This window comes from Panicum virgatum, chromosome 9K, assembly GCF_016808335.1.
Source record: "Panicum virgatum strain AP13 chromosome 9K, P.virgatum_v5, whole genome shotgun sequence".
Lineage (NCBI taxonomy): Eukaryota > Viridiplantae > Streptophyta > Magnoliopsida > Poales > Poaceae > Panicum > Panicum virgatum.
In genome coordinates, this window is record NC_053144.1 from 61214826 (window position 1) to 61239215 (window position 24390).

At 50.0% G+C, this 24390-nt stretch overlaps 2 protein-coding genes and 1 long non-coding RNA gene across 5 annotated transcripts; all 3 read left to right on the forward strand.

Moving 5' to 3' along the window:
- The first annotated feature begins 1439 nt into the window (after nucleotides 1–1439).
- Nucleotides 1440–5135, forward strand: LOC120646691 (protein EARLY-RESPONSIVE TO DEHYDRATION 7, chloroplastic-like). Its single transcript, XM_039923119.1, has 4 exons — nucleotides 1440–2760; nucleotides 3711–3877; nucleotides 4092–4176; nucleotides 4693–5135. The coding sequence occupies exons 1-4, from the start codon at nucleotides 1745–1747 to the stop codon at nucleotides 4883–4885; spliced, it is 1461 nt and encodes a 486-aa protein (XP_039779053.1). The 5' UTR covers nucleotides 1440–1744; the 3' UTR covers nucleotides 4886–5135.
- An 844-nt stretch (nucleotides 5136–5979) lies between these two features.
- On the forward strand, nucleotides 5980–10098 carry LOC120646692 (putative pentatricopeptide repeat-containing protein At3g49142). 3 transcript variants are annotated; one of them, XM_039923121.1, is made up of 4 exons: nucleotides 5980–9226; nucleotides 9298–9466; nucleotides 9664–9744; nucleotides 9834–10098. In XM_039923121.1, the coding sequence occupies exon 1, from the start codon at nucleotides 6032–6034 to the stop codon at nucleotides 8033–8035; it is 2004 nt and encodes a 667-aa protein (XP_039779055.1). In that variant the 5' UTR covers nucleotides 5980–6031; the 3' UTR covers nucleotides 8036–9226; nucleotides 9298–9466; nucleotides 9664–9744; nucleotides 9834–10098. The 3 variants fall into 3 exon arrangements, with proteins under 3 accessions (XP_039779055.1, XP_039779054.1, XP_039779056.1); XM_039923120.1 differs by having other exon boundaries at nucleotides 5980–9466; XM_039923122.1 differs by lacking the exon at nucleotides 9298–9466 and having other exon boundaries at nucleotides 5980–8505.
- Nucleotides 10099–17097: 6999 nt separating this feature from the next.
- LOC120648857 lies at nucleotides 17098–18453 on the forward strand. The gene is made up of 3 exons (XR_005665104.1): nucleotides 17098–17471; nucleotides 18060–18206; nucleotides 18287–18453. It is a non-coding gene; the product is annotated as an uncharacterized LOC120648857 (long non-coding RNA).
- Nucleotides 18454–24390: the final 5937 nt, after the last annotated feature.

Below are 24390 nucleotides of genomic sequence, written 5' to 3' on the forward strand. Positions count from 1 at the left end.
ACGGAAAACCCACTTTAGTTCAAAATTTGAATGTTTGTATAACATGTTTTAGCCTAAATGAACCCTCCAACCCTCTTTTGTATTACTTTTACATTAATGCAATGTATAACATGTTTTACATTGTATTTTTATACTTTTGTATGCACATTTTTTTGTTTAACTTCAAATGCCCGCAAAGTATACTAAATGAATGAATATTTAAATTTTTTTGACACCATTAGATTCGTCGCAACTTGAAGTATTTTTAGAAATTTTTCATTTTTTTGAATTCAAATTTGAATTTTGAATTTGGACCGGTTTAAAACCGGCCGGTACGGTAACCGAGGTTTCCGGACCGGTTCCGGTTGGTAAAAAAACCCTGATGGTGGGTGCATTTTACTCTAAATATTTGCATTATCCTCATCTGGTTATGCTCTAATGTACAAATGAAGTGACTTTGCCTTAGAACAAAACCAATGATGATTATAAACAGAATCAACCGACAAAATAACTTCCATTTTCTGTTAGCAACAAATCATTATAATCAACATACATAGCAGCAACTTTCTCTAATGATGGTGTGTTGTCATTGTTCTGGTATCAATGGCGCTATAGAACTGTTGATCTCCTCTCGTCGTGCTTTACTTAGCGAGAGCGGCAAATACAGAGGCTTTTCGGCTTGTCTTGTCTTGGCTTGTCTCGACTTATTTCGGTGTATTTCCTCTTACAGAATATTATTCATTTTATCAGATCTATACTATTTATGCGGTGCCGAAGATGCTCACAGTTACGCTGCCCAGTGGCCGGCGGAATGAAATGTGCGCCGAGAGGGTCTTGTTCCCACGTGAAATGGACATTCCTCGCACCGTCATTTGTCGATTCGAGTCAGCGTCAGCCATTGCCCGGCCAACCACCCCCGGCGCGCCGTCCAAGCCCCGAACTCCCGAAACGAACATCTCGAGAGAGGTGTGTTTAGTTTGCGAAAAATTCGCAAAAAAGTTGTTGTAGCACATTTTGGTTTTATTTGTAACTATTGTTCAACCATGGAGTAATTAATCTCAAAAAATTCTTCTCGTCATTTATAGTCAAATTGTATAATTACTTATATTTTTTAACTATATTTAATACTTTATACATATATCGTAAGATTCAATGTGACGTGCGTCAGTGAAAAATTTTGAAAACTTTTCGTCGAGAGCAGTTTGCTGTCGGCGACGCGAGGGACGCCCGGACGGAAGAGGCACCTGGTGCCCGCTGTGCAGGCAGGTTTGACCGTTCCCAACTGATGAGCCCCGCCAGTTCCGTTCAGATTCCTGCTCGCACCTCCGTGGTTCCGTGTCCGGTGAGTTGTCCCCCAGGCCGCAGGCCCTTCGCCGCGCCGTCTACGCGTCCTTCTTTCGGTTCCTTTCTTCCAAAGTCTTCTCGTCTCATCCGTTCGCCAGATCCGATACCCCCGCCATCTCCGCGCCCCAAACCTGTGCCCGCAGCGAACGCGCGGCACACGCCGAGGCCGCGTGTCGGCGTGTGCTACGGTTTGGGCAACCGTCGCAGGTTCGCGGCAGTGGCACACCAGCCAGCCGACGAGCAGACTCCGCGTCCCTGAGCGCCACGGCGAATCAACTGTCGCCTTCACCGGCTCGCTCCTCCCCGTATTAAAAATCCCACCCCTCCCATTTCCGTCTCCCCACTTCCCTCCTCTCGATTCGATCCGCAGCAGAGCAGAGCAAGCTAGCCGTAACCGACCAGCAAACCAAGCGAATCCGCCATGGCTTCCGCCTCCTCGAATGCCAAGCAGAGCCTGTACCCCGCGGTGGATCAGTCCCACCCCGATCTCAACACCCCCTTCTACTCCGCGCCCACCACCTCCACCTCCGGCAGCGCCGCCGGCGGTTCCCTCTACCCCACCGTCGATCCCAACGAGCTCGCCGAGAACCTCTTCCCCGAGACGGCCGAGGAGGACGCCGCGCCGCCGCCGCCCACCACCGAGGAGACCGTCGTCGCGGTCCCGGGCGCGCAGCTCCACCTCGTCGACCCCGACCGCAGCCTCGACCTCGGCGCGGGCACGCTCTCCGTCGTGCGCCTCCGCCAGGGGGACCACTCCGTCGCCGTCCTCGCGCGCCTGACCCCTGAGAAGCAACACCAGCGCCGTGGCCTCTTCCGCCTCTTCAGCAGCGGGCGGTCCGGCGGCGATGGCGCCGAGCAGGAGCCCGTGCAGTGGCCGCTCACCCGCGACGTCGCGGCGGTCAAGCTCGACCCCGCGCACTACTTCTTCTCGCTCCATGTCCCGCACACGGACCACCCGGACGACAAGGATGACGCGGAGGAGGGCGCGGACGAGGCGGAGACGGCGCTGAGCTACGGCCTCACGGTCGCTGGAAAGGGGCAGGAGAAGGTACTGGGGAAGCTGGACAGAGTCCTGGAGGAGTACACCACCTTCTCGGTGAAGCAGGTGGAGGCGGCGGCGAAGGAGAAGTCGGAGGTGATGGACTCGAGGGCGGTGGCCGAGATCACTCCCGAGGAGGCTGTCGGGGATAAGAAGGAGGTTGTCGAGGAGAAGGCGGCGGCGTTCTGGACGACGATCGCGCCGAACGTGGACGACTACAGCTCGTCGGTGGCGAGGCTGATTGCTCGAGGCTCCGGGCAGCTAGTGAGGGGCATCATCTGGTGCGGGAACATCACGGCAGAGGGCCTGCGGCATGGAGAAGCGGTGGGGAAGAAGAGCGTGGGGCCCAGCGCGAAACCGACGCAGGTGAAGCCCAGCACTTTGAGGAGGATGAAGAGGTAGGATGGTGAATAATCTTATCCTATTACTAGTCAGCATTTATCATAGCTAACTGTTAATTTCGTTATGTTCCGCTTGCTCCTAAAATCAGAGAAATTAGGTACGGAATCTATATATTGAGTTACATTATCCACTTAATTTAGATTGTGACAGCTCTTGTTAGATTGCAGTATTTTAGACACTACTTGAGTTATCTTAGACAGGATTTGAATTGCATTACTATTAATCTTGCATATTGCAGTAGCTTGTAGGACCACAATCAAACAATTTACAAATAGCGGATCTGCTTAATAAATCATAATCGAACAACTTACAAATAGTTATTAGATAGTAAAATCTTCTTAGTTGGAACTCTAGTTGCATTTCGCGCATTGATAGATGTTATATTCACTTTAACAGAGCAGGGAGTCTTTTGCTTGAGCAGGCATGGACACTTTTTCCCCCTTTCTTCCGGACAAAAACTGAATGTCCTATTCATATATAGTCATGTCAATTGTTCCTTCAGAGGGTTGCCATCTATCTTTATTAGTTGATTGGTGGGAAATCGACCCCAAACTTAGCCATTGCCTGCTTTACGTCCGCCATCCAGTATCTATTATTCACATATCCGCATCCTGTTGTGAAAGCACCTAGCATCTCTTGATAACGACCACTGATATTTTCGTGCCTGATGTTACTCGCTACGATGGTATTGAAAAATGGTGGCGAAGACTTGTGAGTGAGATGTAAATCATGATTGTTCTGGGAGCATCTAACTAGTATGCTAGATTGATAGTCTGTTCAGTCAAGTATGCCCCTTGTTATCAACATGCATTGTATAAGTTTTACAGCAGCAACTGTTATTGTCATCTCCCTTTCAATTGGTTGCTGTCCATTGCTATCAAATTAATATGGTAATCAATTTTGTGTCCCTCCTTCCTGTTCCTTACGATTTTGTCTTCATTCTCAGGGCTAGGAGGGTTACAAAGATGTCCAACAGGGTGGCAAATTCGATCCTGTCTGGCGTTCTGAAGGTCACAGGCTTTGTCACAAGCACTGTGATGAACTCCAAACCAGCACAAAAGTTCTTCAAGTTGATGCCTGGAGAAGTTATTCTTGCCTCACTTGATGGATTCGGTATGTCTGCTTTGACGTTCTTTAAGATTTTGCTTGATCATTTGTGCTGGTCTACATGCTTCTAGAGGGATTGAATCTATGATAAAATTTATAAAAACAACATATTGAAGTGATTTCGTAATAGGTTGTTGGAATTTATGCCACTTCACAATGTTTAGTTTCTGCTGCATTGCATTTTATGATTGGCTGATTTCCCGCTCATTCGATGGTCCAGGTAAAATATGGGATGCTGTTGAGGTGTCTGGCAAGAATGTGATGCAGACATCATCAGTTGTGACAACTTCTGTTGTAACACACAGGTAACATAAGACGCATTTGCATAGTTTTTTGGGGCTCTGCATTTTTTTTATTGGGGTTAAACAGCCTTCATTTTTTTTCTCAAACTATGTAATTCCAGCCTTATTTTGTTAGCGAACTCTCCAAGCCATCATCTACCAACAGCTGGCACTTCAGCTGCCAGTTCCATATGGTGTATTATATTAGAAGAATTAAACAAGGCTTTAAAGTCAATATTTAAAGATCAAATTGGAATAGAAATTATCTTGATAATTAGCAGTCTGGGACATTCAAAATGAGCAAATAAGAAGTGTTTTTAGAAAAATGACATGAAAGCAATAAATTAAAAATCCTACTTCTATGTGACCTTCTGTTTCTTTAAGTCCTGTTTTCATGAAAACGGTTCTGCAACAGCTGCAACATATAGATATATCTTTTCCCGGTGGTTATATGGCAATTATTTGACTAAGATCACAAATTTTAATGCAACTACCGTGTTGGCACTAGAACAAGGCTAATAATGGTTTGACCTTGTGCAGATACGGTGAGCAAGCAGGGGAGGCCACACAGAATTACCTCCACGCTACAGGAAATGCTCTCGGAGCAGCGTGGGCTGTGTTCAAGATTAGGAAAGCACTTGACCCGAAGGGCAATATGAAGAAGTCGTCCATCGTCAGCCAAGCAGCGCACGCTGTGGCCAAAGAATCAAATGCCAGGCAAAAGAAGAAGTGAGATGACCTGGCTGACGGTGTGCCTGTAACGTAATCTGTTCTGTTAGCTAGGGAGCTGTCTCTGTGGCGTGTGTGACTGTTGTCATGATGATTTTGATCTCTTATTTCCTTTTTCTTTTCTTTGTGGCTGGGTTCATCTTGTTGTACAGTAGTGTGAAACTTCACGTGTATGGTTTGATAATTGACATATGAGTGAAATTTAGACGTTTGGATTTTCAGATGATAAAAAATTCACTCGAGTGTTCCTGTGGTAGGAGTACAGGGGTCGTGATCAGAGATAACCATGGGGTGTTATAGCTGCTTCAAATAAGTTTCAACTTTCAACCTCATGCGGCTGATGCTCATATGGCGGAGGCTTGGGCCCTGTATGATGGTCCGTGCTTGGCTCAGCATTGGTGCCAACAAAATTGTATGCCAAACTGATTGGCTTGAAGTGGTGACAACGATATAAGATGGGGGTTTCTGGGCTACTCCGGCTGCGGCAATCTATGATGAATGCATGCGGCAATCTATAATTTTTGAAGTACAATCAAACATGGTGATCGTGAAGCGAATATGGTTGCTCATGGTTTAGCTAGGCAAGATTTTATTTTGAGTGCTGTTGCACGTGATTTAACTGTCCTACATGATCAATAAAAGCTTGCCTTAGCCGTTTAGTTCCCAAAAATTTTCACCTCGAAATTTATATTTTTCTCTTTGGACACATGTATGGAGCACTAAATGTAATTAGACAACATAATTAATTACACAGTTTAGATGTACACGACGAGACAAATTTTTTGAGTCTAATTAGTGCATGATTAGCCATAAGTGCTACAGTAACCCACATGTGCTAATGATGCGGTCAAAGGGCTCAAAAGAGTCGTCTCGCGGTTTCCAAGTGATGTTTGAAATTAGTTTTTTAATTAGTGTCCGAAAAGCCCTCCCGACATCGGGTCAAACCATTGACGTGACACCCAAATTTTTTTTGTTTGGGAACTAAACACCCATAAGTGTTAAAAAAAAAGGCTCTGATGTATGAATGCTACTTCATCGGTTCGCGCGGCCGCGGATTCCCAGTTCTCTGGTGCATGCAGCCCAGCAGCGCCGCACCCAGATCAAAAATTGCTGCCCCGCGCGCGCGGCGCCCCGCGTCAGAGACGATCCGATGCCCGGGTCGCGGAGCCACCTGCCCGCGACCGGCGACGCCGACGCCCTCCTCCGCCTCGTGGCCGCCTGCCGCGCGCCCGCTCACCTCGCCTCCCTCCGCGCCGCGCACGCGCGCCTCCTCCTGCTGCTCCACCCTTCCCACCCCTCCGCCGCACCGGCCCGCGTCAAGCTCATCCAGGCCTACGCCGCCTGCTCCGCGCTCCCCGCGGCCCACGCCGTGCTCAACTCTCTCTGCTCCCCCGATCGCGGCGCCGCCGCCACCATCTGCTTCAACGTCCTCATCCGCGCGCTCACCGCCGCCTCGCTCCACCGCGACGCGCTCCGCCTTTTCGCCTCCATGCGGCCGCGGGGCTCCGCCTGCTTCCCCGACCACTACACCTACCCGCTCGTGCTCAAGTCGTGCGCGGCGTCGAAGGACCTCCAACTCGGCCTCCAGATCCACTCCGCCGTCGCCAAGCTCGGCCTCGACGCGAACCGCTACGTGGCGCACTCCGCGATCAGCATGTACGCGCGGTGCGGCTGCCCGGAGGACGCGCACAGGGTGTTCGACGGAATGCAGAACCGGGATGTCGTCTCCTGGAACGCCATGATCTCTGGGTTCGCGCGTGTGGGATTGTTCGAACGTGCTGTGGATGTTTTCAAGGAGTTTGTAGCGCTGCCGTATTCAATCCCCGATGCCGGCACAATAGCAAGCATCTTGCCAGCTATGGGGAATGCCAAGGCAGAGGACATAGTATTAGTCAGGAAAGCGTTCAACGAGATGCAGTTGAAAGAACTTATTTCTTGGAATGCAATGCTCGCTATATATGCTAACAATGGGTACCATGTTAAGGCTGTTGGACTGTTCTTGAAGATGGAAAAGGATGGGGTCGAACCTGATTCAATGACTGTGGCAACAGTTCTTCCTCCCTGTGGGGAGCTCTCAACATTTTCGGCGGGAAAACGGATCCACGAGATTATCAAAAAGAAAGGTATGCTCCCGAACTTATTGCTTGAAAATGCTCTCACAGACATGTATGCCAGCTGTGGAAGTCTGAAGGATGCTAGGAATGTTTTTGATTCCATGAGTGCACGGGATGTGATATCATGGACTTCAATCATATCTGCTTATGGCAAGCATGGTCATGGAAGAGAGGCTGTTGATCTTTTTGAGAAGATGCTAGGACTGGGTCTGGAACCAGACTCTATTGCCTTCGTTGCAGTTCTCGCAGCATGCAGCCATGCTGGCCTTTTGGATGTTGGAAAGCGCTACTTTGATTCCATGACTTGCAGGTATCACATTACTCCAAAAGCAGAGCACTATACTTGCATGGTGGACCTTCTCGGCCGTGCTGGATGTATAGGTGAGGCATATGATTTCATCATGACAATGCCAATTGAGCCAAATGAAAGAGTCTGGGGAGCGTTATTACAAGCTTGTCGAATTCACTCCAATATGGACGTTGGGCTTGTGGCAGCAGACAGTTTGTTCAGATTGGTACCTGAACAAACAGGATACTATGTGTTATTATCTAATATGTATGCTAGGGCTGGAAGATGGGCTGATGTTACCTCGGTGAGAAATGCCATGGCAAACAAGGGTATCAAGAAATTGCCTGGTGCTAGCATTGTTGAGCTAGGGGACCAGGTTCACACATTTCATATTGGCGATAGATGTCACCCACAATCCGAAATGATCTATCAGAAATTAGATGAGCTATTGGGAAGAATCAGGGGAATGGGTTATAACCCAGAAGTGGATGCTACACTTCATGATGTTGAAGAAGAAGATAAGGAGCGTCACCTTTCAGTTCACAGTGAGAAATTGGCTATTGCATTTCTACTCATAAACACTAGTCCAGGGACACCTATCAGGGTAGCGATGAATCTCAGAACATGTGGTGATTGCCATCTTGCTGCAAAGCTTATTTCAACTATCACTAGTAGAGAGATTATCCTCAAAGATAGTAATAGGATCCACCATATAGTACAAGGTGGTTGCTCTTGTGGGGACTACTGGTAAAGGATTTAGGAGTATCATATACTGCATTATTGTTGAGTCAACCGTGGCTGTTTGAAGAGAAAGGATCTTTGCTCTTTCAAGCATGAAGCCTCAATTCACCTTTCTTCCTGCATGTGCGTGCTAGATTCAATGGATGATAGTTGTCTGGACAGAATCTGTCACATTGCAACATCTTGCTCACCAGAGTCAAAAGAAAACAAAAACCTATATAGGCATGAGCACTTGACTTCCTCATCTGGTTGTTCCATGCAGCGAAATCAATCTAACAGAAAAACTAAACAGAAGTACCCTGTACACAAATCAAATATCAGCTTTCAATTGCTCAGCTTTTGTGAAGCAGATGTGTATAACAGGTGGAGCCTAGGCATACAAGAACATTCACATTTGCCTGCTCGAGTGTATTTGCCTACCATCTTTCAACTGAACAAGAAGCGGTGGAACAGAGATGTTCAAGAAGCATGTAAGCAATGGTATGATACTACTTTAAAGTCTGAGTCTACATACTGTCCCAACAAATCTAAGGAACAAGTGTCGTGGAAGCTATTTCCCCATAGCCCATGCTCAGAAGCTACATGGCTTTCTCAAAAACAGCATTCTAAGCAGTTCTCGCTTCGCTCCCAAGAAAAGCTGTATACATGGCAGTCCTTTTGCGATAATGCATCCTACTAGATCGTCAGGGGAGGCAAGCAGTTCTAGGAGTGAAAACTACAAAGATTTTTATCATGTTTTCTGCGCCAGGAATCCAAGGCATCCACTTCTTTTCCATCGCTACTTTCTTGTCATGATTACAAATCTGTTTATTTAAGGTTTTGTTTTCATGCCAGCTTGCAAATTGCTTATATAGCATTCCATGGTTAAGTACTAAAAAACCACATCATATCTTTTAGTAATTTTATTATGTGAATTTATGAAAGTTACAAAAATCATGTTCCATGAATAAATTACACAGATTCTATATTTATGAGTACTTGTCAGCAAGGCATTTCTAAAAAAAGAAAAAGTTTTTTTTTTGGTAGCAAACTTTCTGCAATCATCCTTGCATTTATTTTATCTTTTGGCCTTAAAACATATGGAGTGTATAATGTCTAAAAACGGGCGCATGAAAAGGATGGTTTGTACCAGGTCAACAAACAAAGATAGCGTGGAATTAAGGTGGAAAACTGGAAGCATATCTTTTCTTATTTATCAGAGGTAGGATTTAAAGGGTACTAACCAGCATCATTAGTTGCATAAAGTTTTTAAGCTCTATTGCTGGTATGCAGATCACCTCCCTCCCAAACGCCCAAAGTCCAAAGAGCCATGTTTGACGCAAAACCTCCTCGGCTCCTCGCCCGACTTCCGTTTACACTTGTTTGTAACGTCTTTTAAAAAAATGATCTGGACATTAAAATTTCATTCTCCAGTATAATGATCACGCAGCTTGATGAGAAGGTAAGGTTGGTTCATCTGAGATCCAAGTCCAACTGGAATATCCATCACTTGCATGTAATTTTTTTTTCTGACTGTAGGTTCCATAAATAAAGCTCACCTGTTGATAATTGATTTTCGAGATAATATATGTTCTGCCTTTTAATGCACGCCCGAATTTGGCATTATTTTGCTTATGTGAAAGTTAAATATACTTTCAGGTTCCTAAACTGATTATCCATTATGATTATGGGAAAAAGAAGCTGGCTGTTGCAGAAGAAATCGTTTGATTTCCCTTGAAGGTATTGCATGGATTTGTGAATGATTACATCTTTATATAACCAGATTAGGCCCATGGGTTCTAACACATCTCGTTTAATCTTTCTTGTAGGCGGCACATACTAGCAAACAGCTTACATGACAACACATAGCAGGGAGGCAATATGGACGCGACACAGTCAATAAAGAACGTCAAATTGAGACCATCGTCGTTGATACCTTTTTTTTTCATCATCAATCTTCTACAACGTGTCCGCTGTTTTATTACACGGCCAGTTTAGCTTATCCAGGATCTAGGATACACTGAAATGCACTATGAACTGCCAAGCTACAGAAGCAGTACAGTATTTCAACGAGTGAAAATGACATTTTCGGTCTGTTCTATAGTCTATACGGACCATCTATCCCAGGCCAGACGGCTATTCATCATGCTCTCTGACACTCATCCTGTAGCCTTTCTTACCGTCAATCATTGACTACAGTCTACAGAAGAAGCTTTGTGATGGCTTGAGGCAATGAGCCTGTACTATTCGCAGCGCGGCTATGGCCAATGGCATAAAGGCTTCGCCTGAACTGTTACCCTCGACAGGCCACAGCAACGGCGGCGCCGGCGGTTTTTGCGGCCGGCGAGCCCTCAGCATTTACGGCACGCCACCATCTGCATGAAGCCGCGATGAGGACCAGCCGGGAGCGGAGGTGCGCCGTCAGCGCGGCGGGACGACCTCGTTCTCTCGCCGGCTCCAGACCTCCAGTCAGCAAGCCGGCGGCTGGCGTCGGGAAGGGCGGTGGCCTCGTGACTCGAGAGGGAGCGCATCAAGCCTGGACGGTATTCAGTCCACCAACCGGGTGGACGGTATTTCAATTACCGTCCGCCCCTCGGGTCCCGGAAACCGTCGGATCGGCAGCGAGCGGTAGGACCCGAGGCAAAGGGCAGCGACGCCGACGCGTGGGTCCATAGGTGCCTAAATCAACTCGGCCCAATTCGATGCCAAGGCCCGGAAAATCAGTTGCCCAGGCGTTTCTCGCAGTCGCAGCGCATGCGATGCGACGCCACGCCGTCGTCCTCGCGGCCGCGGCGGGCAAAGGTGGACGCGCGCGCGGCGACGGCCGTGAGCCCGCCGTGCAGGCAGGGTCCTGCAGAATGGGGGTGGGGGAGAGGGAGGATATGCCGGACATGGAGGAGGAGGAGCTGTATTTGTGAAGAGGACGACTAGGCGAGGCAATCCTGCTGCTGGCAGGCACCACGGGCTGGCTTGATCAGCTCCATCGGCCACTGACTGGTTACGTTTCTTGTGAAAGGGAGCAGGCCAGTTTACTGTCGTCAAGAGGCACTGCCTGCGGTGTGAGGAAACAATCCCGTCTAATCGAATCATCATCCATTGATCATTTGATTAGAGGGGACCAACTCTGGTAGTCCTTGGAATGTGTCATAAACACCGTCCAAAATTTAAACACACTTCACGAGCACAACAGTAATACCATTACATAGTCACGTCCAACACACGAGATTATATTACAAAGCGGTTCAAAATTTAATACAACAAAGTCTTCAGAGTTTTGCAGCGGAAAGTTCTACTACTAGCACTCCATACATATCGCAAAATAAGAAGGTAACACTATCTGCCGATAGTGCCCTTTACATAGCCACAGGCCATCTACTCCTCACCCGCATCTCCGTCCGCGGGGTAGAAGTAGCCGAACACGGCCTCCGGCTGCGCATCACCTGCATCAACTTAATGATAGCACCATGAATACGAAGAGTACTCGCTGGACTTACCCAACATGGGTATATATATCCCGACCTCAAAGATATAGCAAGGATAGGGTACTCGCTGGACTTACCCAACATGCATTTGGTTAGTAGTAAGGATAGGGTACGGTATTTAACTTTTGCATAAAAGCATCTAATTTTGATCAAGTTGTAATAAGCAAAGACAGAGCATCTATGATCTCTAAAGTATGCATCAAACAATTATATAAGTGAAGTGTTCATAAATCATAAACTCAATCTTCCATGAACTTCCTCGGTAACTCTACGTTAAAGTCAAAGTACAAGAGCGTGCTCAATGTCCGAGAGCGCGGCTATTGCAATAGATCGAAAATCCTGCAGGGGTGTACAACTTTTCCCACACGAGAACAAGACCAATGTCCATACCCACAGCCAAGGATAAGTGTTGATTCATACCTCAACCTTTCACACAAACACAACCGACTATGAGCGAATGGTCAAGAAGGACAAGTGCACCGGAAACGCCGATCACACTCCATCACAACTCGCACCGAATCCGATCAAGGCAAGGTGTGACTTATGCTAGTTGGCTTACCATCACATTATATAGTATGTGGTTTGTACGGAAAGGTGCTCAAGTATCAAAGCGATTACGCATCGATCCTTAATCAACTCAGGCAAGACTAACCATGTGAGCTTCATCCCAATATGGCCCTATCATACTTGCCCAAGTCCGAATCATCTTTCATATTTGCTCAACTTTGATCCATTCTTGACTAATCATGTAAATTAATCAAACATCATATAGCTCGCGAGTGGTGGTGACCTTGCCACCTCTCGTCTTGTACCGTAGCTAAGCATGACTAAGCATATAGTTCGTGACACCTATTAAAGCATACTCATCTAAGGATGGTATCCTAATCAAAGTTGATAATGCATCAAATAGGTTCTACGCAATCAATGATATATACATACATACACACACACACACACACAGATATATATATATATATATATATATATATATATATATATATATATATATATATAGTAACTCATGCGCAAACAAGACACATATACTTCATTGATCCAAAATAGTGTAAGAAATGCTTAGGGGCCTGCTTTGAGTCTAAAAAAAAAACGTCGTCTCCCACGGGTTCCGGCTCACCCTCCTCTTGCTCCGGTGTCACGGTCTCTACACAAATGCAAATGATGTTTGAGAAATGAGCATGCTATGAATGCGTGCAATGATTGCTAATGACAGGAGAATGCATGCTTTAACAGGGCTAAACTATGGTATAGAGACTGGACATAAGGTACAAAGGTGGGTGGTACATGAATGAGTGAAAGGGTGCTGAACAGGTAATTGCGGACCGTCTGGGTTAGGGAAGCGGACCGTCCGCCGGTCAGTCGCGGACCGTGTTGGGTGGAAAACATGCTCTCTGACTAAATCGCGGACCGTCCGCGTGGGTTGAGCGGACTGTCCGCCTTTCAAATCTTGAAAGGCTAGAACTCGTGCAGAGGCTCCGTTGGTTTTGGTCAGGAGCTGGCGGACCGTCCGGCCATGTCGGGCGGACCGTACGCGACACGGCCGATGCTCACCGGTGAGTTAGCCGCCGGCGATTCCGGCCACGGGTTGGGGTGGGCTTTGTTCCTAGAGGTGCGTGGGAGTCCAGGGAGTTCACTTTGGTAACTAAATCGCACATGCATTAGGGTTTCGAACCTCTAGGTCATCAATGGTGATTTGTGTTCTAGGTGTGTTTTTGGCTTCGAATTCTAGGGCAATGCGGATGGATCGGGGAGGGGAAACACTCACCGGCATCGAGTGGATCACCGGTAAGGTCTTCAAGTCATCGGGAAAGGCTTGGAGTAGCTCGGGGTCGTCCTCCTTGCTTGGGCTTGAGGAAGAGGATGAAGTAGAGGAAGAAATTTGTTGGGGAAGCTCCTCCCCAAAGAAGAAGAGGAGATCGGGGTGGTGCAGCTCGTCGGCGTCGTTCCCCGGCGTCCTCCGGTGATGCTCCGGCGAGGTAGGGCTTCAATGGCAAGAGTGGAGGAAGGGAAACTCCTCCATGGCTTTGCTAGAGAGAGAGGGTGTTTGGGGAGAGTGGGAGGGAGAGAGAGAGCGCAGATGTGTGCTGGGGAGATGGAGAGCTCGGGCTGACAAGTGGATCCGAGGGTGGGACGTGGCGCCCAGACTCTGCGCGTGTGACACGCATCGGAGATGTGCTAGCGGACCGTCCGCGAGTGAGGCGCGGATTGTCCGCGGGTAGGGTGACGTGACAGTGAATTCGATGTGCCCGAGGTGCACCGTGATCGGCCACGTGGTAAGGTCGCGGACCGTCCGCCGTATAGGGGCGGACGGTCCGCCACTACAAAATAGTGGATCAGCCTAAGGTTTAATTCTCTTTTTAATTGTGAGCTAATTATGCTTAATGCTTTAAGATGTATATGCACCACATCGATGCGAGTATCGCTAATTTACGGTTAACCGTAGGGAGGGGATTCGTACGGTCGATCTTACGACCATTTTTTTTCCGTTTTTAGTAACTTTTTTGTCGTTTTCTGATAAAAAAATAAAAAAAAAGATAGAAAAAATTTTTCAAGGGAAATTTTAGAGAGACAGAAAAAAATTTTAAGAAAAAAATTGACGAGAAAAAAATGAAAGAGAAAGTTTTACGAAATAAATTTAAAAAATTGAAGAGGAAAATTTTTACATCCAAAATAAAAAAATCTCGGGTAAAAAAATTTGTTAAAATTTTTGAATCAAAAAATAAAAGAAAAAAACTACCTGGTGCTCGCCGCCTCCTCCGCTGGGGCCGAGCGCCGAGCGCTCCCGGCGCCGGCAGTCGCACTGCCCCGCCCCGCCGCCTCGCCTCCCCGCCGCACCGGCCCGCCACGCCTCCCCGCCGCCGGCGCAGTCGCGCCGCCCCGCCGCGCCGCCTCCGCCCAGCCCGCCCCGCCTCCCCGCCGCCGGCCGCCCGCCATGGAGCACTGGAAGGGGAGAAGGAAGGGTAAAGCGCCATGGAGCACTGGGAGGAGGAAGGGTAAAGGCGGACAGGAGAGAGGAAGGGGAAGGGGGAAGGAAAAAACATAAACGGGATATACTCTGTCTCTGTCTCTTAGAGGGTGTGACCGTGAGTTTGGAACTCAGGGTCGCCTGTAAACTAAGCATCGCGCATCGATGCATAGCAGTGATCAGAAAAACCGCAAAGGACGAAGCTGTAACTCAGACAGGAAGAGGACGGCAAACATCAGACACGGCAAGAAGCTTTGATTGCAGCCGATTCCACTCACAATGCAAGCCGATTGCAGCATTTATGGGTACGCTCAGCCTTCCAACCGGGAGGTTCTTCGCCCAGGCCGTCGCTTTTCACGCCCATCTTGAGCTGCCTCACGTGCACGCAGGCCCGCCATGGATGCGGCGAATCTGCTGCAGCCGGTCAAACATGTACGCTTCGCATCGTAAAACATCAGGCGCGCTACCTGCGGCAGCATAGGGAGCGGTGCCGCGGGGCGCGAAACCGTGCCGGCGCGGCGAGGCCCTCGCCCCACGGCAAGGTTACGACCTGTGTTCTGCTCATCGTCGTCGGGAGCGGCAAATCCCAGCCGGCCGGAATTCGTCAGGCTTCATAGATCGGAGGCGTCTCCCATCCTCGCGGCAGGACTACCGCGTTCCGTCACCCAGCAACCCTCCTCCGCAGCCGGCGGACGGCGGCTGGAGGTGCAGCATCTGCGGCGACGGGGAACCGGGGTGGTCGTATTTCATTTACCGTCCACTCCTGAAGCCATCTGAACCGTCGGATCGAGAAGGAGCGGTAGGATGCGAGCCGGAGTGTGGCGAGCGCTTCGTTGCGTGGGCTGATTTACGGGAGTTTTTATCTATTTTGTGGAAAATAGATAAGACATTTATTTTTAAAGTCCACTTTAACTCATTTATCTGTTGCAAATATATTTAATATTTTATTAAACATATTCAATATTTAATTTTTAAAATATTGAAACTGTAAAGACAAAATGTTGAAATTGGAAACACGAAATGTTGTAAATACTAAAATAAAAATGTTGGAGGTTTATTCTCCGGTGAGCTTCTTCGACGGCGGCGTGCGCGGGCGCAGCGCGCGACACAGCAGCGGCTACAGTAGCGCACAGTGCCGCCAGCAGCAGCCCAGCGGGCAGCGCAGCAGCGCGGCGGCGGCGGCAGCACAGCAGCGCCAGCAGCATAGCAGCAGCCCAGAAACGCGGTGGCACAGCAGTGTGGCAGCAGCGGCACACGGCGGGCAGGCGTGCGGCGGCGGACGACGGGCTAGCACGGCGCTCGCGACCGGTGGCGGGGCGGCGGCACATCCTTTCTCGAGCAGGAGGAAGGAAAAAGCTAGGGTTGAGGAGATCTAACCGTTGAGATGATGTGTACGAATCTCAAACATTGTAAGGTGGGGAAGAAAAAAATCTTAAAAAAATATATAGGATTTGCGCTGATTTACCGCTCTCTGGGCGCAGTTTAGTGCCTCGGCCCAGGAAAACCTCTGTCATTTTTTCGCGCGATCGCAGGCAGCTCTCCGGCTTCGCGACCAGGCCGCGCGCGGCGGTGAGGTGCCGCCGGCCGCCGCCGCCCGAGTGCAGCAACATGGAGGTGAGGTGAGGTGCGGCGGTGCTGCACAGGGAGGGTACGAAGGTCATGAAGAAGCTGGCGACCTGAGTGACCTGACCACGAGCGGCGGCGGCGGCGGCTACTACTCCGGCGTTGGCTCGACAAGGCGACAACCCAGGAGGCTACGACGTCGAGCACACTTATCAGAACATGCCGGCTCCTGATTTGCATACCATCTGTCCAACTCCCAACTGAATGAGCACCAGAGGAACAGAGATTTTCAGAAGGCGAAGGACGAAGCTGCAACTCAGTCAGGAAGAGGACGGCAAACATCAGACACGGCAAGAAGCTTTGATTGCAGCCGATTCCACTCACAATGCAAGCCGATTGCAGCTTTGATGGGTAAGCTCATCCTTCCAACCGGGAGATTCGTCGCCCAGGACGTCGATTTCCACGCCCATCTTGAGCCGCCTCGCGGGCCGCTCCGCACACCGCCCCGTGGCCGTGCACGCAGGCTCGCCATGGATGTGGCGAATCTGCTGCAACCGGTCAAACTTGTACGCTTTGCATCGTCAAACATCAGGCGCAGTACCTGCGACAACATAGGGAGCGGTGGCCGGGGCTAGCGGTGCCGCGGTGCGCGAGAACGTGCTGGCGCGGCGAGGCCCTCGCCCCTCGGCAAGGTTACTACGACCTGTGTCCTGATCGTCGTCGTCGGGAGCGGAAAATCCTAGCCGGGCGGAACTGGTCAGGCTGCATATCGGAGGCGCCTCCCTTCCACGCGGCAGGACTCCAGGCAGGCCTCCACAGCCGGCGGACGGCGGCGGGAAGTGCAGCGTCCGCGGCGACGGGTAACCGGGGTGGTCGGTATCGGCATGTCGCCTACCGTCCACCCCAGGGCGGACGGTATTTCATTTACCGTCCACCCCTGGGGCCAGCTGAACCATCGGATTGGGAAGGAGCGGTAGGATGCGAGCCGGAGGGGCGAGCGCTTAGTCGTGTGGGCCGATTTTCGACTCTGGGCCCAGTTTAGTAGTGCCTCGGCCCAGTAAAGCCTTATCTCATTTTCTCGCGCGATCCCAGGCAGCTCCGGCTTCGCGGCCAGCCCGCGCGCGGCGGCGTGGTGCTAGTGGTAAAGCCCGCCGTCGGCGCCGTCCAAGTCCAGCAACACGGAGGTGAGGTGAGGCGGTGCTGCAGAGGGAGGGGACGAAGGCCATGAAGGAGCTGGCGACCTGAGTGACCTGACCACGAACGGCGGCGGCGGCGGCGGCGGCTACTACGCCGGCGTTGACTCGACAAGGCGATAACCCAGGAGGCCACGACGTCGAGCAGACTTATCAGAGCATGCCGGCTCCTGATTATATTTGCATACCATCTGTCCATCTCCCAACTGAATGAGCACCAGCGTAACAGAGATTTTCAGAAGATATGAGGTAACACTACTTCGCAATGCTAGTTTCTGTAGTTCGAAGTCCCACAAACATTAGGCATAAGCTAAATGTTACAGGACTTTTCCAATTGAGATTCCCAAGCAGTTGTCTAAAAGCAACAACATGCATCCAACTAAATACTGTCCGGGAAGGCACCAGTACTAGGAGTGAGAACCTGAGGAAATCCTGTAGATGTCTGCTGCAGAAATCCAAGGCTCCTGATTATATTTGCAGAAATCCAACTAAGTATCGCTTCTGAACTTCCTCCCAACTTTACTGTTCTCGTTTAAATAAGCTGACTGCAGAATCATGCTAGCTTGCAAATGGTGCTTGATTTTGCATTCCTTGATTCAGTACAAAACGATAGCACAGCACATTTTTTAGCACTCTGTGAGTCCGTCCAATGGATGTTTGTACAAGAAACGTAGTAGTACATCTATTTGAACTTTTCAGCTCAAGGTTAACTCACCATCGTTTGTCATCTGCTTTAGTGCCATTGCATATATACACAAGACACACACACACACACACATGCATTCTCTATTTTCTGGACAAGGTTCATGATGTTGTTAAGCTCTTGCATTGAAAAAGGAACCAGAGGCGGGATTGTGATCAATGGCAACTGGTGGCTGAGCCGTGAAGATTAGCTTGCTAGGATACAGTACAACACGTGGTTTAAAATAAAGAAGGGCATCTATTTCAAAAAAGATAGAAGAAGGAAGGCGGTCAGAAGGGCATGTAAGCAATTGGACCCCTTCTGTTTGAAAGCTAATAATATACAGTGCTCTCATCATGTTGCTATTATGATATTCCTACAGATTATTGCAGGCTTTTGACGAAAGATAGGAATAAGTGCGAAGCTTTCCAATTATTGAGCTAAATTTTGGAACAACTTCATCTTTATCCAAATGAAATTACGAGATCAAGGTGCCTTTTGTGTAAATATATCAGGGAAGGAATTAAGCATGATACTACTGCCTTGTCAGCTCCCACTTGTCCTTGTTCTATGTAGTAGCCACTGAAGGGGGCATACTAATCACTTTTTACAGGTAGCTGCTTGGTGTTATCAGCTTATTCAGTACATCATAGGTTCATAGCCTTTCAATCATTCAACAAAATTTTCAACCGCTTTCCACCCGATACATACAGCATTAAAACTTTATAAGTTCAGAAAGCCAAGAAATAATATGCTTTTATAATTTGGATGCATACACTTTGTACTAGGAAAAAGAATCGAAGCCTGAATTAATGTCACTATCACATTCATGATCCTGGTTGAAGCCGACCGCTAGAAACACAGCCGAAAGAAAATCAAGTGGTAGTTTTGTGCCCTTGTCAATCATTTCGGACACCGCTTCCTCTTCCTGTCTATGAATCAGTTGAAAAAATCAGCAAGATAATAATGACTACTCTATCAGAAAGAATAACAAGAAGTGTATCTGTTGCATTATGGTTCTGATATATTTTCATCTGACCACCTTTTCTGCCATGCTACTGCGTAGCATTTGTGTTCATCTGTTTACTGCTCTTTATGTCTTACCTTGTGCTTTATTTTCCAGGGATGAGCTCTGCGTCGTTATTAATACTGAAAAAATGGTTTAGCAACCAACTGATCCTTATTGTCGGTACCCAGAAACAGCAACTGGGGTATCCACTCATACTGTGCCAAGACTCGCGTAGTTATCCGTAACTACGCCCTAAGGAGCTGAGCAGCCGGACCCCTAGGGTCCGGCTCCATCTCACCGGAACAACAGGTCCGGTGTCACCACGTGTCCCAGAGGTGGAAATGCTTAGCACCTGTGGCCGCGGATCCGGACCTTGTCAATAAGCCGACTCTGGTGGCTCTCTCCGACGTTAAGCCGACTCCTGTCGCACCCCCGACTCTACATCTCTGTAAGTCCTACCCTTAGAGACCCAGCAGGGAATAAAACTTTTTCCTTTGTAACTAGGTAGTATTTCCGTGTGGTTCAGTCCGGTGAGCCTCCCCTGTGGAGGGGTCCGGACCTCTGCGAACCAGGTTCAGGGAAGCGTACTTACCCTCCGAGGAGGTCCGGAGCCGTGTAGCCGCTTAGCCTGGTTCCGTACTCTAAGCCTGCATGCTCTACCTCCCTAGGGCGAGTACCGTAGTACCTAAGACTGGGGCCCGGAGGTCCGGACAGCTCCGGCATCATAAACCCGTGTTCTGGCTTACATCGCACATCTCATGTACATCTAGTTATAAGGGAAAAGTTTATTCTCAGTTCGCCTCTAAGGATGTTACATTCCAATTTCAATCTACGCATTCTGTTTGCGCTAACCCCCACGTGGCTTCTTACTCTTGTGCGGTGATTGTGGTCCGAATTGAGTTGGCTAGCTAGTGACTTAGCTCGAGACCCCTCATGGAAGAGAGGGGTTCGGACCCCTGGGAACCTGTAGGTTCAGGAAAGCGCACTCATTCTCCGGGGAGGTCCGGAGCCGTGTAGCCGCTTAGCCTGGTTCCGTACCCTAAGCCTGCACGCACCACCTCCTGTGAATGAGTGTCGTAGTACCTAGGACTGGGAACCTGGAGATCCGGACTCTCTTAACCTAAAGGCCGGCCCCTTGAGCTCCGTTCACTGAGCCTAGCTGTCTATCTCAAAGGATCACAGCCAACAGGATTTGGGACCCGTGGGCACGCTACTAAACATATACCTTGAGTCATGTGCAGGTCCAAACGTGATGATGCAGCAGGTGACCTAAAGGATGGACGACGCAGGACAAGACCCTTGCGGCGCACACCGCTGGGCGCCAGAAGCAGCCAAGTTGCTCACAGTAGTGGCCCCACCTGCGGGTTCGTTGCCTCTCCCGAGGCGGGCCCGGGGGCCTCTGGTGGTACCCTGCAACTGGGGTACCTACTCCTACTGTGCCAAGACTCGCGTAGTTATCCGTAACTACGCCCTAAGGAGCTGAGCAGTCGGACCCCTAGGGTCCGGCTCCATCTCACCGGACCAACGGTCCCGGACCCGCTTCCCGCTCGGGGACGGGTCCAGTGTCACCACGTGTCCCAGAGGTGGAAATGCTCAGCACCTATGGCCGCGGACCCGGACCCCCGCAGGTGGGTCCGGGACCTCCACGTGCCTATCCGAACCCCCGTGAGCTCTCGGCTCAGCTAGCTGCTCGGGAGGGGTCCGGAGCCGCCACGTGTCACGCAGACGCGGGCGCGGGCGCAAGCCTTCCACTGGATGCTCCCTCACCCACCCGCATTAAGTGCGAGCGGTTGAGACGTGCTCTGCTGCCGCTGGGCACGGGGCAGCTTTTGTCAGTCCACACTGTGGATTGACAGCCCTCCTGCCGCATTAAATGCTTGTGGTTGGGGCGTGCACTGCCGGAGCAGGGCATCGGATACCTACTCACGGGTTGGACAGGTGTGACATGACAACACGGTAAGCCCGCCTGTTTCCAAGGCGGCTCGTCAGTTACCAAGGCAAGCATTAAAGACTCAGCGCCGCGCGGATGGGCAACGAGTCATGATGACCAGCTACTAACTGGAGCAACAGTGCACGCTGCTGCAGCGGACTGAGTCAGTAGTTCGGCGCTTCATCATGACCTCGACGCGCGGCTCCAGAGGCTAGACTCTACTCCGACAGGACAGCTCAAGACCATCCCTGGTCAGAAGCTATGCACGAAAGCTGACGACAAGATCTCCGGATCTAAGGCATTGAAGGCCAAAGTATAGTTTATAATACATCACCGGGCCCACCTGTCGGGGCCCCGCTCAGTGTACGTGCTCCTCTTGGACATATAAAAGGGAGAGCACGCCCGCTAGAACACAGATTCACACGGACACGAGGTTCCACAAGTTTTCACACATGCAGAGACAGGCATAGCTCCTCCCCCAGCTTGCACACAAGCTCTCTGAGACCCTCGGACTCTCTCGAGACGAAGGGGAACACAAGCAATACAACACACAGTGGACGTAGGGTATTACGCTCTGGCGGTCCGAACCACTCTAAACCTGCTGTGTCCATCGTGTTCTTTCAGCGAGGTCGAACCAGTCCTAGCTAACCCCCGAGTACTCACCCTCTGGGCTTAGGCGGGTGCGTTACGCCACCCGGCTGTGGGTTTCCACTCCAAGACACTTATGTAGTATTTGTTGTTTGGCAATCACATCCCACATTGTTGGATCAAACCTAACATAGATTTTAGTGTCAGATCATCTGTTGCGCTCCAACGCAACAGCAGAAACGCAGGGGCAGTTTTTTGTTTGCCTGCCGGAATTCAGGACCCAAGTATGTTTATTGACGTACAATTCAAGCACCAATTATGCCGTCGTCACAAGGAATTTCCAGCTCAGTGAGCCAGTTCAGATACCTTTAGGATGCAGAGGCACTTCAGCAAGGTTCCCGATCCACACCACCTGTGACCGAACATGATCCGATTTCTTGATGATATCCCAACATAAGAAAAAAACAAATCCGGCGAATACAAAACCCCGTGGACCAGCGGCGCGCGTGTGGATGTCTCCGTTAAAAAAAAAACTCACAGAAAGGTTTAAAAATTGCATCAGAAGCAACGACCTACCGCGAGGTGGGTCACGGAGGCGGCGGCAGCAGCAGCAGGCCGAGGCGAAGTGGCACGCGACGCCTCAGCTTTTCGCGGCGTGCCCCTGCTGCCCGGCTATGCCCCCGTGAAGGCGTCCGCTACGACGCAGCACTCGCGGTGCGTGCGATGTCTCACCCGATCCAATAATTGGCCGGCCGGCCGGCCGGCGAGCTCCTCCCTGCCTGCCTGCCCAAACATTAGGTGGAGGACGCGCAGGTGCGACGTCGTCCTGGTTTTCCTCGCGTACTCTTCGAGCACCCCAATCCTAGCTCCCGGCACGACCGGACCAAACGTGCCGTGCGTGCGTGCGTGCGTGCGTGCGTGTCGCGCGTGCGCGCGCTCCTCTGTCGTGCGATGCATGGTATTGTGATAGGAGAGGGGAGCAGAAAGTGCGACGTCGACGTTCTGATGTGTGCGTGTGTGTGAGAGAGATCGGTGTGTTGGTCGCGCACCTTTCATTGCCGTGGTTGATACTTCACCGTGTCGACGTGGCGTCTCGGCGGCCTTGCTTATGCTGGAGGGGATCAATTAGCAGTAGGCATTACGTTAAAAACGGGGCCGGGGGTCGCTGTGCTGTGCGGCTGTGTGGAGGTAGTTACGGGCAGCGAGAGCTTGTGATGAGACATTGGTACTCGCTGTTACTTCATCACATCGCTTTACTTGGTTGGGACCTTGTCTTTACTTGGACCCTGTCCAGACAAGGAGATGTGATCTGACAAAAGAACGATCGATCCTATTCCTCTGATATGGTTTTCATTTGGTTGGTGTGCACGATCAAAGGATCATAACTCCTGATGCTGATCGGACTGATGAAGCATGCTGGAGGCGGCAGCACAAAATCTGGAACGAGCTGTACAAGCTGCTGGCGTAAAAAAGGAAGAAGGAACAGCGTAGCAAGTTCTTTTTTTTTTAAGAAAAAAAAAGCGTAGCAAGTCTTTGCTAGTAAGTTTCATGTTGCTAGTCCAGTCTCCTTTGCTTGCCGTCTTAGAATGCGTTTAATTAGTTGATCAGTCCTTCAAAATGTTGACCACCAATACACAGATCTCTCGCATAGAAATGACATCGGCAAATCAGACGATTGATGACCAAAAGTTCTTGATAACACCCTATTTTTCGTCAATATTTCTGCTCTCACGAAGCAGTGCTGTACTACTGTGGAAGCATCATGCTCTCGGGCCCACCACCGTTAGAGTAGTAGCCCTTTTGGTACATCCTAACCTCAGTGGCTCATAGAAACGACAAGGGCAATCATCGGGCGACAAGAGCGACTTGATATTATAATACTTACATGTTGGAATGAATGATGGAATAATATGTTTTTTAATGATTTAAATCGCTCCGACCGACACACAAGAATTATGCCCGACAAAAAGATAAGAAAGGCTAGCTGGGACGAATGAAAAAGGCGCACTACACATGCCTGCACTCGCGCAACAAGCTGAGGAGAGCAGACAGTGCGCCGTGCAGTGGCCCAAGCTCGAGTGTCTCTGCGTTCCTGGCGCCGGCAAAGAGCTCCGCATTTTTAGATGGCACAAGGGCTTATTAGAGCTATGATGAACTCAATATCGACGACGATTTAACAAGAGAGTCTCTACATGCTGCCAGGGCGTTGAAGCTCTCTGGTTGGTTATTAGCTCGTCACACCACACGTACTGCAGGCACATGCACCGTGCGTGTCCTGCCGGAGAAGCCGGCCGGTAGCCACGTAACCGCCGGTGGATGGCGCACGCACTCGCGCCTCCGATGCAGAGCCGGCCGCGTCGGTTGCGTCACCCCGTACACAGGTGCGCCCCTGGCAGCACAGAGACGGCGCCCCCACCCCGCACCGGACGGCTGGGTACCCGCCGTCCGGCCAAACAGATTTCAGCGAAGCATCCACGGCCGGCAGGCGAAGCCACATCCCGCTGGCCCATCAGTCATCATACCCCCACCGCCACCAGCAGCTCCGATCCCGCCGCCGCCGCCGTACGCGTGCCGGGACCGGCGGCCCGCCGCGCGTCGTGGCCCGCGCGCGGCCGCGTGGAGGTGTGTAACTGTGTATGCATGCGATCGAGTATCCGGAGCACTGTCATGTAACACCGAAGTACTGTCATGTATGTGACAGTACCGCCAAGTTAAATGATTTAATTAAGCGTAATGACCATCATTTGAACGCATCAGACGCATTAGCTTAATTAAGTGTAACCTGACAGTCTGTTTTCAACCCACAGGCCGATCGAAACACACCGAAAGTCTCGCGCGATGGCGAGCATAGACGGTACCAGCATAATATAATTTCACAAAAATAGATAATAACATAAATATTTACAAAATAACTTTAAATTTAGAATTTACATAAAATAAATGACAGCAGCGGAAGAGA

Coding starts and splice junctions, on each gene's coding strand:
- LOC120646691 (XM_039923119.1), top strand. CDS start 1,745: ATGGCTTCCGCCTCCTCGAATGCCAAGCAGAGCCTGTACCCCGCGGTG. Junction 2,761..3,710: donor ACTTTGAGGAGGATGAAGAG/GTAGGATGGTGA, acceptor CTTCATTCTCAG/GGCTAGGAGGGTTACAAAGA. Junction 3,878..4,091: donor TGCCTCACTTGATGGATTCG/GTATGTCTGCTT, acceptor TCGATGGTCCAG/GTAAAATATGGGATGCTGTT.
- LOC120646692 (XM_039923120.1), top strand. CDS start 6,032: ATGCCCGGGTCGCGGAGCCACCTGCCCGCGACCGGCGACGCCGACGCC.